The sequence below is a fragment of the Mesoplodon bidens genome (genome assembly GCF_964165515.1).
Source record: "Mesoplodon bidens genome assembly, chromosome: 3".
In the NCBI taxonomy this organism is placed as follows: Eukaryota; Metazoa; Chordata; class Mammalia; order Artiodactyla; family Ziphiidae; genus Mesoplodon; species Mesoplodon bidens.
The window spans coordinates 2,496,364-2,514,480 of NC_138178.1; the positions used below are offsets into that span (position 1 = coordinate 2,496,364).

At 44.3% G+C, this 18,117-nt stretch overlaps 1 protein-coding gene across 9 annotated transcripts in view; it reads left to right on the forward strand.

Annotated features, from left to right (window-relative positions):
* SVIL (supervillin) overlaps window positions 1–18,117 on the forward strand; it is a 241,506-nt gene that overhangs the window by 169,413 nt on the left and 53,976 nt on the right. For 3 of the 9 annotated variants that reach the window (XM_081228434.1, XM_081228436.1, XM_081228435.1), the window contains exons 9-17: window positions 2,652–2,732; window positions 5,262–6,134; window positions 6,495–6,665; window positions 7,365–7,399; window positions 7,977–8,038; window positions 8,294–8,433; window positions 11,476–11,719; window positions 12,375–12,951; window positions 13,775–14,000. In XM_081228434.1, the coding sequence (XP_081084560.1) occupies window positions 2,652–2,732; window positions 5,262–6,134; window positions 6,495–6,665; window positions 7,365–7,399; window positions 7,977–8,038; window positions 8,294–8,433; window positions 11,476–11,719; window positions 12,375–12,951; window positions 13,775–14,000 (2,409 nt within the window). The remainder of the gene's footprint in view (window positions 1–2,651; window positions 2,733–5,261; window positions 6,135–6,494; window positions 6,666–7,364; window positions 7,400–7,976; window positions 8,039–8,293; window positions 8,434–11,475; window positions 11,720–12,374; window positions 12,952–13,774; window positions 14,001–18,117) is intronic. The other 6 variants (XM_081228439.1, XM_081228442.1, XM_081228438.1 and 3 more) reach the window with 5 other exon arrangements.

The window sequence follows — 18,117 nt, forward strand, 5'->3', positions numbered from 1 at the left end:
GACGCGGAGCAGACCAAGTGCCCAGGACAGCCCTGTGGACAGCGGGCGTTTCATTAAATGTAGGTCTCTCCCCACCTGCCCCACCTTCTTCCTGGATTTGATGGCAGAAAACCTCACCCTAGTAAGTGCCTTGGCCGACCTCAAGGGTCCTGAAAGCCTTACTTGGAGACATGCTCTTCTAAATTCCTCCTGCTTTGAATTGACTTAGGGCGAACTCAGGCTGGACCCACTCTCCTTACAAGTGGGAGGGGACTCACCAGGAACTCACAGACGTGCAGTGCTGTGTCGTCTCGGAGAGGAAAGCCGAGGAGGAGACCAGCATTGTGAAGGGCTTGCTGCGGTCTCCACGTGACACCTTCACATTCGTTTATGTCTTGTCACATACATTTGTATTTATCATATGTGAGGCGTCAAGCTTTGAGTATCCACCACGATGGTAGTGGTTATTTGGCTTTTTGGCGAGTCCCACATCTAAGTTGTGACAGATCAATGGATCCCAGCAGATCCCCCAGGTCTGGGTATGATTTCAGTTTACAAATGCTGACCGCAACATATTCTTAAACAACCCCCTGATAAGTTTGTTTGCTTTTGTTTGTCTTTGGTTTTATCTTTATTTTTTTCTTCTAGTTTTATTGAGATATAGTTGACATACAGCACTGTGTAAGTTTCAGGTGTGCAACATCATGATTTGACTTATACACATCATGAAACGATGACCAGAGTAAGTTGAGCATACACATCGTCTCATAGAGATACAGAATCAAAGAAATAGAAAAAAATATTTTTCCTTGTGATGAGAACTCTTAGGATTTACTCTTAACAACTTTCATATATAAAATACAGCAGTGTTAATTATATTTACCACGTTGTACATTACATCCTGAGAACTTATTGGTCTCATAAGTGGCCTGATCATTTTTTAGGGCAATACTGACCAAGGTTTATTCTGATTAATGAAGGTTATATTCAGAAAGTTGTATAGCATATGTCACAGTTTGCAAAGCATTCTATCGTACAAAAAGCATTTGAGCCTTAAAATGACTCTGGGATGTAGGCATATGAGTTACTAGCTGATGATTTTCCAAAGCAGGCATCCATCGCTCGCTCTTCTTCCTCTGTATCCTGAGCCACATCAGTTGCCTCCTTTCCAGGCCACAGAGGATATGCCAAACTATTCCTATGTTTAAATAAATGTCGAGAAATTAGACCCTTTATTGTTGGAAATAAGATGGCTTCCCATACATCTGACTTTTTTTTATTTACCCCGGGCTAAATGGCTATGATACTGGAGGCAGGGAGGGGTGGAGGGGTAATTGCTTTGGGTGTAGCAAGACTAGGGAACAGACGTCCACATCTAGTTGTGACAGATTTCAGTGGTCACAGCAAAATGCATGGTAGTGATGATCGACAGGCTCTTGCCTGTGAGCTCAAACCAAAACCCAAAGTTTAGAAAATTAAGAGAATTTTATTTTAATTATTATTCTATTCTTTTGGAAATTACTTTGATCTGAAATGTGTTTCCAGCCTGGTCTTGAAGGACTCTTACAGGTAGGTTGGCAAGGTTTTGAGCTGGTAAACATTTTAACTAGCCTGTAGAATTTCCATGCTTTCGTTTTACATTGTGAGAGGGTACAGGTCGGTGGTTTGAGTATTCCTCCTGTGTCTTGCTTTACATAATGACCACAAGGTTTTCCTTGCCTATGATTTTTTTGTAAGATATCTTCAGCCTGGCATTATTACTTTGTCACATTCAGGCTTGCATTATATTCGATTGTGCGTTGAGGAGTGAATGTATAAATCCTATTTTATCCTGCCTAGCACGGTGTAAGTTTTTTAATGGCTGGCGTGATACTGATTCACCTTTGCTACTTCTCAGAGCCCAGCTCAGTGCTTTGTACATAGTTGGAACTCAATAAACATTTATCAGATGGACTTGCATTAGTATTTGGTAACTGTTATGTTGGCTGCATTGTTCAATGACAAATATAAAAGGAAAATATAGAATAGCAATTAAAGATATGAACTTATTGAATTTCTTTTTATTTATTACCTTTATTTGATACGTATTGTTTTGCATGGACACTATTTTTTATTTATTTATTTATTTTTTCGGTACATGGGCCTCTCACTTTTGTGGCCTCTCCCGTTGCGGAGCACAGGCTCCGGACACGCAGGCTCAGCGGCCATGGCTCACGGGCCCAGCCGCTCCGCGGCATGTGGGATCTTCCCGGACCGGGGCACGAACCCGTGTCCCCTGCATCTGCAGGCGGACTCTCAATCACTGTGCCACCAGGGAAGCCCAAAAGCCAGGATTATTCTTGTTTTGTTTTGTTTTTTGCAGTATGTGGGCCTCTCACTGTTGTGGCCTCTCCCGTTGCGGAGCACAGGCTCCGGACGCGCAGGCTCAATGGCCATGGCTCACGGGCCCAACCGCTCTACGGCATGTGGGATCTTCCCAGACCGGGGCGTGAACCCGTGTCCCCTGCATCGGCAGACGGACTCTCAACCACTGCGCCACCAGGGAAGCCCAAGGATTATTCTTTACTTAAGAAAAATCAGCCTTGAGAGTTTTAAATTATAATAATTAAGTCTGTGTATATGTCGACATTTTCATAGACATTACCTGAAGTTTTGTTTTTTGTACACAATAGTACCGGGAAACCCAAACATGAGTGGTTTCTCCAGAAAGATTCCGAAGGGGACACACCTTCGCTTATCAACTGGCCTTCCAGGTACCTCCCGAGCTCTCGGCTTGTGTTGAGTGACTGCATCTCTGGTCCAGCTGGCTTATGTCCCGCACATCACCGAAACTAACTCTCCTCTGCCCTCTTTTTGGTGGCAGGGCTTTTGAAAGTCATGTGTTCAAAAGGGGCTGCTGGAAATTACTTCCCAGTCGTTTGCTTTTCTCTTTCTACTGCCCTAATGCCTGCTAATTCCAATAGTATTTCCCTTAGCTTCTCTTTCGGAAAATCTTCTGGCTACACCTCTGGCTTTTCTCCTTTCTCACACTCCCGTGCTGCCAGGAAGGGGCGGTAGTGAGGAGGTAACCAGCATCTCCGGGCTGCTCCCCCGCCCCCCGCCCGGAGCCAGGCTAACCAGCTAGTGTCCTACCTTGTCAACAGCTGCCTCTGCTCCGCCCTGCCGGCCCAGCCTCCTTCTTAACATGTTGCCTGTCCCTCAACCATTTGTTCATTTGCACAGCTACATTTAGGGCGTGTGGTTTTCAAAGCAGACAAAAGCCCCTGTCGTTTCATTTTTAAGGTTGGGGGCAGGGAGAGTGCAGGAGTTAGAATGCATAAGTCATTGGGAGGACAAAACACCCATATATTGAGTTTCTAACAGTCACTTTGTTCTTGGCCGAGGACAGCATTCAGATTGTCTCTGATGAGAAGGACACATTCCGCAGGAGAACTTGAACCACATTTCAGCCGCCTTTTGATTAACAAAGCTTATAAATATGAAAACATCCAGCACTGGCTAGTCTCTGGGAAAAATAACAACCCAGAATGCTTTCTTTCCCCCTCTGAATTGTTCATAGTAACTGCCTTTTATGTGTCTTTGATTTTTTTTAATGAAATATAGATAGATATCCTGCATCTTATGTTGAAAAACATGTAGGCATTTATATCAAATTTAGCAGGGTGCCTTTGTCATTTAAGGAAATAGTCCCTTCCAAAAAATAAATATCAGAAGCAATTATTTTTGCTGAGTAATCTTAAGTAAATAAAGGCTTTACATTCCCCAAGAAATCACTTTTCCCACTTCAAAAGCATTTCTTTATTTTTTAAAGATTATCCCCAGGAAGTAATCCATTCCTAAGCAGTCTGAATGGTTTCTTCTTCCTCACTATGTGGTATTTTTAAAAAGTAAAAACAAGAACTAGTTTGCACTCTAGGACATTTACTCTTTGCTAAGCACTAAACCGCGTACTTTGCAGACATCACATTATTTCCATTTAAAAGGTAAAGCAGCTGGGGCAGGTAGGTTACCTGAGACCATACAGCTGGAACTGGCTGAGTCAGGCTTTGAAAAGAGGTCTGGGACCCACAGCCAGAGCTCTTGGCTACAGTCATAAGAAAAGGTTGGTAGCTTTTGAAATGGATTTCAGTTTTGCTCTCAGATATTTAAATAGCTCTAGAAACCACCAGAGCCCTCCCTTTTTAGATTAGTTTTTAACTGAGGGCCTAATGGCCATTCCAGAGGGGAGAAAACGTTCAGTGCATTAATTCTTTCAACAAATATCTTTTTTTCCTAACCTCCTTAGTGCTCAAATTGCTAGACGTCATGGTGTCTTAACTGGTCACACGTTTTCTGAATGATTGAATGTAGTCTGCATGGCATGAAAAAGTTTGTGACTGTTGAGTGCTTGAAAAGAGGTAATCGTCTGATATATCTTGAGCTCAATAAAAAATAATAATCACGAATGCTCTGACGTTTACAGGAGACAATGAACTTTTTTTTCAGTGGGAATCTACAATTTTTATTAATCCTATTCATACACAAAACTAGAAGGGACTCACAGAAATATCACTTTCAATACATATCTCATAAATGCCTACAATTTGTGCTTTAACTTACAAGAGGGAATAGATGCTAGGGCAAAGGGATTTAGCTAAGGTACCACAAAAAGCTTAGAGCAAACGAGTGGAGAGCTAACTCCTGAAATTAGGAATTAGTCTAATATCCATACCGGAGGTCTGCACACAACTGATCTTCAATAAATGCAAAACTACCACAAATACAATTTTCTTAGACCTCAGACCAACAAGCACCGAGCTTTTCTGAATGTAAATATAATTTTGAGCGGTAAACAGGTCGAGCAGGAGACAGTGAAATTACATGTGGTCTGTAGGCTTGTAAATGCCTGGAAACTGCCCCCGCCCCAGTCCTTATACTGGGCCTGTCCGTGTGGAACACGTACCAATCCGTAGCCTGGCCTCAGCGCGCCCTGGTGCATACCGGTGGTGTCTGTTAATGAATCGTTCTGAGGCTTCTGAGTATTCATCTAGTCCGAAGGCATCCATTCTCTCCCAGGATAGCATCTGACCCCTCCTAGCTTTACAGAAGGAAGGGTGAGTTTGGCATTTGGAAACTCAACTCAGACTCCTTCCTCTGGCAAATGATAGTGGGTTTCGGACACTGACTCCACCCGCCCCCGCCCCCAAGATGCTTTTCCGTTCTCTGGGCATCCCTGATCTGCACACACATGCTCTCTTCCCCTTAAGCAGTTACTGCACTTAAATCCTTTTTCTTTCTTAAAGAGTTAAAGTTAGAGAAAAACTGGTGAGAGAGGAGAGTGCTCGCAGCAGCCCTGAACTTGCCCCTGAGTCCCTAACTCAGAGGAGACACCAGCCAGTGCCAGGCCACTACCTGGCCTTTCAGTCAGAGAACTCAGCCTTCGATAGGGTCTCGGGCAAGGCAGCCAGCTCTGCACGACAGCCCATCCACAGCTATGTCCAGCCGGCAGATCCCAGTCATACCATCACGCTGGCGACCTCGGACACCCCAGAAAGCGCATCCGAGTACAGCTGGGTGGGGTCAGCCACCCAGACTGTCACCAAGCCTCCCCCCTCGAAGGTTCTAGAAGGTGAGAGAAGAGATACCCCGGTTCTCCATATTTGTGAATCAAAAGCAGAGGACGATGTGCTCTTCTCTGAAGCTCTGGAGGAAAGCAGGAAAACACTTTTGGCTTTGGAGGATCGTGGGCCTGGGAGAAGCCAGGAAGACCCCTCTGGAACCGAGGACTTGGGTACGCCTGCTACTAGCACAGTCACCTCGGAACCTCAGAAGGAGCCTGAGAGCCTGGCCCGCCCACCTCCAGTTCAGCAGCCCACGGAGAGGATGGGCCGAAGCGAAATGGTTGTGTATGTTCAGAGCGAGTCTGTGTCCCAAGGTCCCAGGAAGGAGGCGGAGCCCACGAGGAAGCGCAAGGTCCTCACCCGCTCGCTGTCTGACTACACGGGCCCGCCCCAGCTGCAGGCTGCGAAGGCCATGGCCCCGGCTTCCAAGCGCGACCCGGAGCTGCAGACATCCAAGGCTGAGTCGGAAGTGGGCCTGCTGGACACGAAGGTCTCCGTCGCCCAGCTCCGCAGTGCGTTCCTGCAGTCAGCCAGGGCCAGCCAGAGACCCGAGCTGTAGGTGATGTCCACGCATCCCCCCGATGTGTCACTTGCACGTCCTTGGCAGAGTTAATTCACTTCTCGACTTGTGTGGTGTCCTGCCTTGAGCCTTACTAGCTTAGCTCACAAGTGTGTGCAGGGCAGGCCATCCAGGACATGGCTCCACGACTACCAGTCTGCTTTCGCCTACTAACGGGGAGCTCTAGAGTGTCGGGTCTCGGAATGTTCCATCTCCCGACGTGCATGGCAGAGGCATGCAGTGGGATTTGGTGGTGTTCGTGCCTTGACTCACCAAGATGCATAAACCTGTGCTTTCTTCCCTCTCTCTGTCTCCCCATCTCCCTTCTGTCTACCTTCTCCCCGCGACTCTAAAAGCCATTCACGGGTCGAGGGGTCAAGCGAAGGCGCTGGCTTGCCTACCAGCGTGGAACGGGAGAGAGGGTCCCGGAAACCAAGACGCTATTTTTCTCCTGGTGAAAGTAGAAAGACTTCTGAGAGATTTAGAACTCAACCCATAACCTCAGCAGAACGAAAGGAATCAGATAGGTAGGCACGTGTCTGTCAAGTTCCCTGGTCTAGGAACTTAGAAGAAATCCTATGGGAATTTCTACCCCAGGGATGGTCCTGATACTGTCCCAATGGGACGTGATGGCTCCATAATTCTCCCATCTAAGCTATACGGGATATTTATTTGGCTCGTGTAAATGTATCTTTAAAGAATGTTGACCATAACAACAGTATCACCACGTAGTTTTCAGTTGCGTTCAAATGGTAAGAAGTGAGAAACGTTATTCATTTAAGGGTTTTAAGTTTTTATGCCCTTGTTAAGTTAGAATCCAAATGGACCGTCCACCAGATGTTACGGTGAAAATAACTAAGGGATTTTACATTCAGTTTATAAACGTTTACCTGCGTGTTTTCTGTGAGTTTTTAATCTTATCGTATGCTAATGCAGAGAAATGAAAGGGTTTGTCCAAAGGGTGATGATCAGTCGTCTTTAATGAGTCGTACCTGGTCCTGGTTTGTCTCCACAAGGTGAAACACCTAGCCGGGCTGTGTGCACACGTACCCCACAGTGTCCATAATAGCTGTCCACGCGTGTCCACAGCTAGAATTGCTACCAGGAGGATATTCTTTAAGAGACTTTAATTGCATTTTTATTTTCACTTTTAATTTGATCCTTGGATCTTCCACTCCCACCAGCTAATTGTTAAGTTATTATTTTTTTGCTAATGTCTTTCCTAGGTCAACTTCAAATTCAGAAATGCCAGCTGCTGAGGGCAAGTATCTGTCTTTTTCTTCTTTATCATCTCACCCAGATTAGATTTAGATAATAAGACTTTTGCTTCTGGAAAGAATGAGATGATGGAACATACTGCGTTCTTTCTTCCTGTGAATATAATGAAGCCTAGTTGAGATTTTCACACAAACTTTCCCTTAGTTCCGAGAGAGAGAGAGCTGTGACGTGAACCATATTAAAACAACTGATTTGAATCAAAGAAGTAGATTTTTCTTGTTGCTTTCTTGTTACTATTTAACAATAAAGAAGAGAAGATCCTTCCATAAAATCTCTTCTTAATTCCATAATACCTATACTTAAGTCAAATATTATAGTAGAAAATTATGGCCCAGACAGGAGCTCCGTTTGGTTAACTGCAGTGGGAACTAGTACCTTTTCAGAAGCAGAAGAATAGCCTCCCCTGCCAAGGGGAAAAGGAAAATATTGCCTATTGTCATCTTTAGTATGTCTAAGAATTCTTACAGTCAGAGGATTTCCAGGTCAGCCCTGGGAAACTTTTCACAGGCTTTCCCTACGTTTTCTAATGACATCCAGTTTTCACCTGTGACCTTTTACAGATGAAGAGAAGGTCGATGAGCGAGCCAGGCTGAGCGTTGCTGCGAAGAGGCTGCTCTTCAGGGTAAGATGTGCTGAAGGGCTTTCGGAGAAGCCGTCACCTCTGTGGGCAGCCCCATGGCCAGCCTGCTGCCTGCGCCGGCCCTGGGCCCACCTGCGCTTCTCTCGTCTGGTGTGGCTGCTGTGTGCACTGCTGGCGCCAATGCTGCCTCTCGGGGTGCCCCTCCTCTAGGTCCTGCAGGGAACAGAGTTGCAACATTCTGCTGCCCCGACTCCCTTTCCCCCAGCTTATCAGGATCCACACTGTTTCCAATCTTAGGAAATGGAAAAGTCATTTGACGAGAAGAGCGTTCCGAAGCGCCGCTCCAGGAATGCAGCCGTAGAGCAGAGGCTGCGGCGTCTGCAGGACCGATCCCACACGCAGCCCGTCACCACCGAGGAGGTGGTCATTGCAGCCACGTAAGTGCCCCCGGGGCCTCTGGGCCTTGGCTGTAAGGTCTTCTTTTTAAAGAAAGATTTAAAGACTTTTAAAATGAGGAGGTCGGAAGACGATTCAGTTAGAAGCCACGGAGAAGTAGGTGTTTAGGGATTTTCCTTGCTCTGGTGTCTCTGAACTTTGTAAAGGGATGTGTTACCTATTGTATCTCCTAGAAGAACAGGAAGAGGAATTTTGTTTAATTTTTTTTTTTTTTTGCCTGTGCATTTTTTTTAATCTCTTTGCAATGGAAAATGTAAAACAGAAGAGTAGACGGGGTAATATCATGAGGCTCCATGTCCTCATCCCTCAGTCTCTACAGCCAACAACCCCCGGCCCCCCTTGCTCTACCTATATCCTCACCCACATCCCACTTCCTGCTGCAGTATTTTCAGGCAAACCCCAGGTATCATTTCAGCCATAAATATTTTAGTCCATATCTCAAAAAGATAAGGGTTCTCTTGATTTGTTTTTAAATAATCACGAATTTTTAAAGATTAATTGGAAGTTTGATAACTTTCCAAACCATGGGAGGTAGATTTTGAGCATTGTCCCAATGTGTTCAGAATGAATCTCCCAAAGTAATTCATCCAGGGATTACTGCTTCCCTTAAAGTGAAAACTTTTACTAGTTTTTTAAAAATTGTTTTCCCCCCAGACACACACATATACACACCCTTCCTGAAAAAATGAAGTTCGTCTCACTGAGGGCATCTACAGCCCCAACTGTGAACCTGCTGTTGACTCAGCTGCCCTAAGTTCCTTCACTTCTCTGTGTATTTGTGGACAAGTACATCTTGTATTCATTGGGAACTCTTAGCAAATCAGTTTTTTGTTTTTGTTTTTAATATTTGAGTGGCTATTGTAAAATAAGAAGCAACTACCCCTAGGAGCAAAACAGTAAATACAAGCAAAAATTATCCTCTTATCAGACTTGCTGAATGTACTTTGATGTGCTTATAGATTATATGAGGACCCTGACTCTTTTTAAAAATAGCTTAGAACAACATTGTAAAACACGGACATAACCTACTGCTTTGCTGGTGGTTGGTTAATACTAGCTTTCTTTAAAGTTTTTTTTTTTTAAACCGGGACACTTATTCTAAATATTCTAAATCCTTTCCAAGCTCTGAAAACCTATTCTTATTCCACTGACTTTGGTCACCTCTGTCTCTTATTTCCTAAGTTTGTAATTGCTTTTCAAGTTCTTTTGTGATTTTCCCTAAGAAATGAGCAAAGGATTTTGTTCCAATATTTTTGAGTTAATGTTTCTGAACTGACAACTACACCTTCCTTAATGCTTCTTTTCTTCTCTCTCCCTATGAATGCTCCATCTTTGGCAAAATTGCTTTTAAAGCGAACCTACCCCTGCTTCGTGCTCTGTGGCCACCCACCCTGTAATGACAAGACATCCTAGTCCCACTGTAGCTAAGAGCCCCGGGCAGCCTGCCAGGTACTGGACAGAAGTAGCTGCATGTCGCACTGAGGGCAGAGGTGCATCTTCAGATCTTCAATGCCTGTCATTTGTTTGACAAACAAGGAGTTGTCCCAGGGAACGTGGGGCATTTTGCTTTGTCACACTGGGCACTTCACGTCGGCCTGCATATGACGGCATTTCATCCACGGGCTTTCATTATGTCTTGGAACTCAGATCCCACTAACCCACTTATCCGTTTGTTTTGTTTGTTTTTCATAATCCTGGTCATCCCTAAAAATTTCATTCTTCATCTAAAACACTAGCACTTAATAAAGATTAACAGAAAAATAGGACGTTAACCTGAATGTTGAAAGTCTGATAATACCTAGTTTTTTTTAAACACTTCTAGACATAAATACATGTTTAAAAACAATCCTGTTTCTAATAGATAGACAATGCCGTTCTATTTGGGGATTGGGACAATAACAGTTTATAGTGTCTGAACTTAGATGTTTTACTGTTTTACTGTTATGTTTTAAATTGTGGTGTTTTAAAATGATGTCCTTAAGGCATGTAAATATCCCCTCTATCTTACTATTATGGGCCAAATGCAAAGGCTAAAGCTAAAATTAAAAAGAGTAAAATGACAGTGCAGAGATAAAGCTGGCATCGTCTGGAAGCGGCTCTCTCTGGGGAAGCGGGTCACCATCCTTCCCAGTTCTTCACTGGACCTCAGGAAAGATGCCAGGACTCAGGTCCCCTTACTTCCATCCTCACTGTGCCCTGAAAAACTGACACTGCTCTCTTGTCTGGGACAACTTGTAAGGCACTGGTTAATCAGAGTCAAGGCAGAATATATTTTTCACTGGATTTAGAATTAGATTTGCCAGTGGCAGAAGGTACATTGTCTTAGACCTTCAAAGATGAACTGACCCGGTAACTAGAAGCCTTTTCCTCTACCTGGGATGTTGGAAGCATTTATCAGCCCTGACATTTCCTTCAGTTTTCAAGTTACCTGGAATTTCAGATTTAACTACCTTTCAGGAAACAGGTAGAAACCTATGAGAGAAAATACTAGACTAAAAAGAGGGAGAGAATCTTTACAATTAAGCTATTTGTGTTTAGCAAGTAAAAATCAAAACCCTGTGTTGTAGATAGCGCTATTGATAGAATGACTGTGTTATTTCCTAATTATTTAAAATGTAAAGACCACCTGCTGAACCACACCTTTAGATAATGTCTAAATATGCCCTAGGTAATGTCTGTGGACTCCCTTTAGCCTTATTTATTGTTGATAATAACAGTACAGCTCTTCTCTCCAAGATAAGGTATATACCAAGGCGACTTTGATTCCTTAAATAGGAAATTCAATTTTTAGAAATAATCCAGAGCTGAAAATCTGCTCTGTGTGATATTGACCACGCAAGGGTCCCCAACCTATGCTGTTGTCTTGTTAATAGCTAACCAGCTGCCCACAACTTTAAATCTAGGTGGGGAAAAATAAGCCCTTTTCCCAATTGAAGTGACACTTGGAAGAAAGTTAACAGACAAACTTAGCAGTGGGCTTCTGTCTGTCTCCCTGTGTGTGGTTGACTTTTTCCCCCTTGCAGATTGCAGGCATCTGCTCACCAGAAGGCGTTAGCCAGAGACCAGGCAAATGAGGGCAAAGATTCTGCTGAGCAAGGAGAGCCTGACCTCTCCACCCTGAGCTTAGCGGAGAAGTTGGCCTTGTTTAACAAACTGTCCCAGCCGGTCTCAAAAGCGATTTCAACGCGGAACAGATTAGATGTGAGACACAGAAGGATGAATGCTCGCTATCAAACCCAGCCGGTCACGCTTGGAGAGGTGGAACAGGTGGGTGGCCTGTGATCCAGCTCCAGTTTGCATATATGTCCTTAAAAGATGGGAACACGGTGTCCCTCTGAGGTTAGCGATATAGTCAGGGCATCTACCTGTAAACTGTGTTACCTGTCGTTACTTGGCAATAACTTCGTTCTTAAGGATATAACCATGCCAAGGATGGAGCTCTTCTCTTGTTCGCATCATGGCTGAAGTCATCTGGAGCTGGGTCCCTTTCGGGGAGAAAAATAGGGCGCATGACCTGCTTTTCCTCCAGATGATTTGATTAACGATATGCATTTATACAACTACGTCTAGGATTGGTTTCTCACCCAGAGAAGCAGGAAAACTGCCCCAAGTGTAGCGTCTCCATCCATGTCAATAGGAAAACTGCCCCAAGTGTAGTGTCTCCATGCATGTCAATCCATCCAGCAGTATTTACACAGGCGGTGTTTTTATTTTTACTTTTTAATATTTATTTATGTACTTGGCTGCACCAGGTCTGAGCTGCGGCACGCAGGATCTTTAGCTGCAGATCTAGTTCCCTGACCAGGGATCAGACCCGGGCCCCCTGCATTGGGAGTGCGGAGTCCTAACCACTGGACCTCCAGGGAAGTCCCTAGGTGGTGTTTTTACATCAGCTTTTTCCTTTTGAACTGTGTCCTCCCAGGTGCAAAGTGGCAAGCTCATCCCTTTCTGCCCCACTGTTAACACATCTGTGTCCACCCCGGCATCTACCGTCACCCCCATGTACGCAGGGAATCTTCGGACAAAGCCACCGCTGGATGACAGGTCCAGTGCCGCTGAGCAGAAGTTTCCTTCTTTGCTAGAAAGTTCAGACTCTCCAGTTCGAAGCATCCTGAAATCCCAAGGCTGGCAGTCTTCGGTAGAGGCTGGTGGGAGCAAAGGAATGTCGAGAGAATTTGAAGAGACAGAAAGCAAGGGAGTCTTGACAGGTGGAGATGGTGGTGTTACAAAGTACGGCTCCTTCGAGGAAGCAGAGCCATCCTGCCCCACGCTTAGCAGAGTCCGGGAAGGAGATGGCCATAAGGAACCCATCTATGCTGTTCCGAGAAAAGGAAGCCTGGAGCTCGCCCATCCTCCCGTGGCTCAGTTCGGTGATGAACCGAAGGAATTTTCCACTGCACAAAGCACCGCACAGGGGAGCCCGGACTGGAAGGACAGGCAGCTCTTTGAAGAGAAGGTGGACGTGGAGAACGTCACAAAGAGGAAGTTTTCGCTGAAAGGTAACTTACTGCTCCTTTCCTTTCTGCTTGGTGGCTCGCATGTGTTTGGGATTGTTTTTAACTGAATTATGAAGGCAGTTGACAACTAAGTGTTAAGTGTTGATTGAAAGTCTAGTGTGAATCATACCCTCCCCAGACTTTTCTTCCTCTTGAACCCGACTTGTTCTGTGGACTCATCAGTGTTTCTGCCATAAAAATACCTGAAGTGCTTTCACACATCTTGATAAGGTTTTTTGATGACTTTTGTCACCACACGACAGCCTTGTGAACCCCTAGCTCTTTTGGCTCCTTTTAGAAATTGATGACCCCAAAGGTCCCGGGCTGGGTGAGCATAGGGAATAGGGCTGGAACCCAGTCTCTGGGTTTCAGGTTCTCTTCCTAGATCCTTTTTGTGCAGACTAGCAAGCTGTGCTGCAGGGGACTGTAATTGTCTTTCTGCATTTCCATAAAATGATAGTGTGTCAGTTATAATAGTGGCTTTGGTTTGGGAGTATGACTCATGTGAAATGTCAAAGTATTGTTTTGGAGGCGTAGAAACATTCTGCAGTGTGTAGTCCAAACCAACTTCCTGTGTCTCGCACGTAGGAAAAGACCAACTGTCACAAAAGAAGTCGCTGGGTGGAGTCATCCACTGGGAAGTGTGGTTTCCTCAGGGACTAGAGCGCGCCCCAGATTTGCATAAATCCAAGTGGATTGGGTAGCCTGCCATGTGCCCACGGATTGAACTCCAAGTGCGGGTCATCCGGGGTCGGGGTCAGGGTGAAGGGCTCAAAGAATGCTTGCGCAGGGGAGTAAGTGCTGACAGGGCTTCGTTGCTTCCCAGCGGCAGAGTTCGGGGATCCCGCTGCTGAGCAGGCAGGCGCAGCTGCTGGGAGACCGGTCGCTCAGACTGTAACCCCCGTGTCCTGGAAGCAGCAAGATCCCTCTGATCAGCCGCAGGAGAAGCACTATCGGAGTCCGTGTGCAATGTTTGCTGCTGAAGAGATCAAAGCACCAGCGGCGGAGGGCATCCTCGACTCTCCCAGCAAAACCATGTCCATTAAAGAAAGGTAACGAGATTTAATGATTGAGAAGGAACTTTCCTGGTGGGAGGGCGTCGTACAACTTGCTTTTAGAAAAAGATCTGAGGAATGGGCAAAGAGAGAAACTCATGAATCCAGCTACCAGAGGGACTGTGCTCTCAGGGCATTTGAGAGGAAACCGCGTTTATCCCCGTGCCTGGTTTCCTGACGCTGGGAGATGCTGCTTCAAGACTCAGACGAGGAGACAAACAGAAGCAGACTTCTGCCTGCTTCTTTTGTGGTGCTTCTGTTTTCTTTTTTTATACTCAGTTCTCTGACCAGCCAGTGACAGGGGCAGAGATCTTGGCTCTTTCCCTTTCAGATACACATGGCTTGAAACTGAATGTGTCCACTGCTTGTGACTGTTTGTCAGTGTAAATTATATGTGGAGTGAACGGATAAAAATTAACATTTAGGACATAAATCCTGGGAATTAGAATCTAAGTTTTGCTTGCTTCACAGAAAGTAAAATGGGTGACTCTTCTGCACTGCATTTAGACATTTCCTCTCAGGTACTAGCTATGAAAGACTACATTTGAGCATTAAGTAACACTGAAAGCTCATTTCATTCAAAGGGTCATGGAGGGTTCAGAGGAGATAAAGAGGACAGATACAAAGAATCGGAGTGAAATATCTGGGGTTGTATGTTCTGTGTCAGCCTTTAGCAGAGGATGTGAGTGACAGGAGGACTGGGTCCGGAATGTTCTCGTGAATTTCCCAATTTGATTGGCAGAAGTATGGTTCCGCCCACCCGGATCACTCCTTAGCACCTCCACTGTTCAGGAGTTTTCTTGCTCTGAGCGGCACTGGCCACTCTGATTTTTTTCTAAGTACATTTCCAACTACTTAAGACGATGTATCAAACCACAGTGAAAACTCTTCCTTTGGTTTTTCAAGTCAAACTTTTGAATAATATTCATAAAATATTAAATAGATTAACAAATTAATGAGACCGTTAAAGCTTATTTTCTTTAGCCTTTAATTATCTAAAATTCAAAATACAGAATACCTACAAGACTGAGGAGGCATGGGTGTTGGGGCCAAAGGGGTGAGCTAAATAAAAGGAGTGATGCTTGAATCAGGGAAGCAGTTTGACCTGTTCTGGCATGAAGTCCTCTCCACAGAAACTGGCTCAAAGAGGGTTTGATCCCAGATACCTAACTTTTTTTTTTTAATTGAAGTATAGTTGATTTACAATATTGTGTTAGTTTTAGGTGTACAGCAAAGTGATTCAGTTACTTGTATATTTTTTTCAGATTCTTTTCCATTATAGGTTATTATAAGATGTAGAATATAGTTCCCTGTGCGATACAGTAGGGTTTGTTTATCTTATATATAGTAGTGTATATATGTTAATCCCATACTTCTAATTTATCCCTCCCCCCACTTTTCCCCTTTGATAACCATAAGTTTGTTTTCTATGAGTCTGTTTCTGTTTTGTAAATGAGCTCATTTGTATTATTTTTTAGGTTCCACATATAAGTGATATCATATAATATTTGTCTTTCTCTGCCTGACCTACTTCACTTACTATGATAATGTCTAGCTGCAACCATGTTGCTGCAAATGGCATTATTTCATTCTTTTTCATGGCCGAGTAATATTCCACTGCATGTATGTACCACATCTTCTTTATCCATTCATCTGTCGATGGACATTTAGGTTGTTTCCATGTCTTGGCTATTGTGAATACTGCTGCTGTGAACATAGGGGTGCGTGTATCTTTTCGAATTATAGTTTTCTCTGGATATATGCCCAGGAGTGGGATTGCAGGATCATATGGTAGCTCTATTTTTAGTTTTTTGAGGAACCTCCATGTTGTTCTCCATAGTGGCTGCAGCAATTTACATTCCCACCAACAGTGTAGGATGGTTCCCTTTTCTCCACACCCTCCAGAGACCCAACTATTGATAACTGGTTAGGTGAGAAGGACGAGGTACCATTTAAGGGAAATAATGATAAGTGTCACTTATACACAAGTTCTGATGTTTTACCCATCAGAAAACATTCTTGGGGTAAAATTCCAGTAGAAAATAATAATATACCCCTTCTCTCAAAGGCTTTTAAAGAGATTCCCCATCTTGGGGTATATTCTGTCTGTTAGACAAAAAAAACTTCATCAAGTGTCGTATCTGCTATGCAGTCATTCTTGGTTCACTTGCCTGTTTTTAGTGAATTTTAGTTTCTCTCTTTCCAAAAACAGTTTTAATCCTACTGTAAAATTGTAATTTTTTTTTTTTTGAAGATGTTGGGGGTAGGAGTTTTTATTAATTAATTTATTTATTTTTGCTGTGTTGCGTCTTCATTTCTGTGTGAGGGCTTTCTCTAGTTGTGGCAAGCGGGGACCACTCTTCATCACGGTGCGCGGGCCTCTCACTATCGCGGCCTCTTGTTGCGGAGCACAGGCTCCAGACGCGCAGGCTCAGTAGTTGTGGCTCACGGGCCTAGTTGCTCCGCGGCCTGTGGGATCCTCCCAGACCAGGGCTCGAACCCGTGTCCCCTGCATTAGCAGGCAGATTCTCAACCACTGCGCCACCAGGGAAGCCCAAAATTGTAATTTTTAAAAAACACGAGGTGCTGTAAAGGTGCAACTCCCTAACCCGGGCTTTGTAGATGTCTGAGGAGATGGAGGATGGCTGTAAGGTTGCTGTGAGCTGCCTGAAAGGGTGTTCAAAGTCGACTGTGTACACACGGACCTCCTGGCTGGTGGGAGATAGTGCTTCTTACAGATCCAATGGGCTCCTGTTCCCAGTCTGTCCAGAAGCATGATCATGAGAATGCTTCTTAAATTTTCAGCTATTCAGTTTAATTGTCAAACTGTACATTTAAAAGAGGAGGAGGGACACTTTACTTAGCATTTATGTTTGTAAAAAATTATGCCAAAACAAAATATACTGCCAGAGATCTTACCCCCGCCCCTTATGTTGATGGTACTTTTATTTGTACTTTGCTAAAGCTATATATCTTTACGGTCCATATGCGATAGCTTTTCCCCAAGGGCAGGGGTCTCTATTACTCCCTTCTGTTAAAATAAAATAATGAAGCTTGACCATTAAAAATAAGTATGCTCTTATATTCCTTTGGGCTTTCCTTTTTTGAGATGACATATAAAACAGAACTTTTAAACCTTATTCTAATTCCTCTGACCGCCTCATTTCGCGGAAGGAGAGGTTGAATTCCAGTGGCCTCTGGGGCCACATGGCCAATAGGACCACCCCCAGGGGCTGGCCATCAACTCTTCCTCTCAGTACACATGACAAGGCTGCCGTGTGTTCACGTCAGCATTTCAGCAGCTAACGTGTGTTCTCACAGAGGGACATCGGTTAGAGGGCAGAAATTCTAACGGGACAGCAGTGCTCGGAAGAGTATACCCTCCTCCTGTACTGATTTTCTCAGCTCACGTGTTCTTGGCATCACTAGTTTCAAATTCCACTTTCATGTTTCAGACTCTTCAGAAGTAGAGACCGGACTTTGACAATTTCCTTCATCATTTCTTCTAGGCAGCTGCAGCCTGAGGATGTGGTTCTGCCTTCCTTGATCTTGTGCATCTGTCTTTCCTGCTCAGGACTTGAGCATCTTAAGTCCTCCGTACCGAGGACCACCAAGGGTCCTAGGCTGCCCAAGGCATTTCCCCTGTGTGACCTTATTGAGGGCTGAAGACAGCCCTTCGAAGGAGGCAATACTATCCCCATTTCGTAGATATAAACTAAGACTTACGAAAGGGGAGCAACTGAGACATCAGAGGAAATCCTCCCTACATTCCTCTTTTAGAACATGTTTGACGGTCGGGGAAACATATCTAAAAGTCCTTTTCTTTCTTCCTCTTTTATGACATCTCGAACGTCAAGTTTGGATCATAACTAGCATAAAGTTAAGGCTATATTCTGCTTTTCCCATTGGATTAATAAAATCACTGTTTCATAACTGCCTACGTGGTTTGGGTTTAAATCGTCCCTTATGGGGCATGTCTTTGAAAACCATGGTAAATCGAATATATTTTGTGTTATTTAGGGATAAAACCTTTGATACCTCTTTAGAAGTTTATTAGGCTTTTAGAAATCTTTTTTCCACCATTACTGAAACAACTGCTCTGTGTTTTCATTTT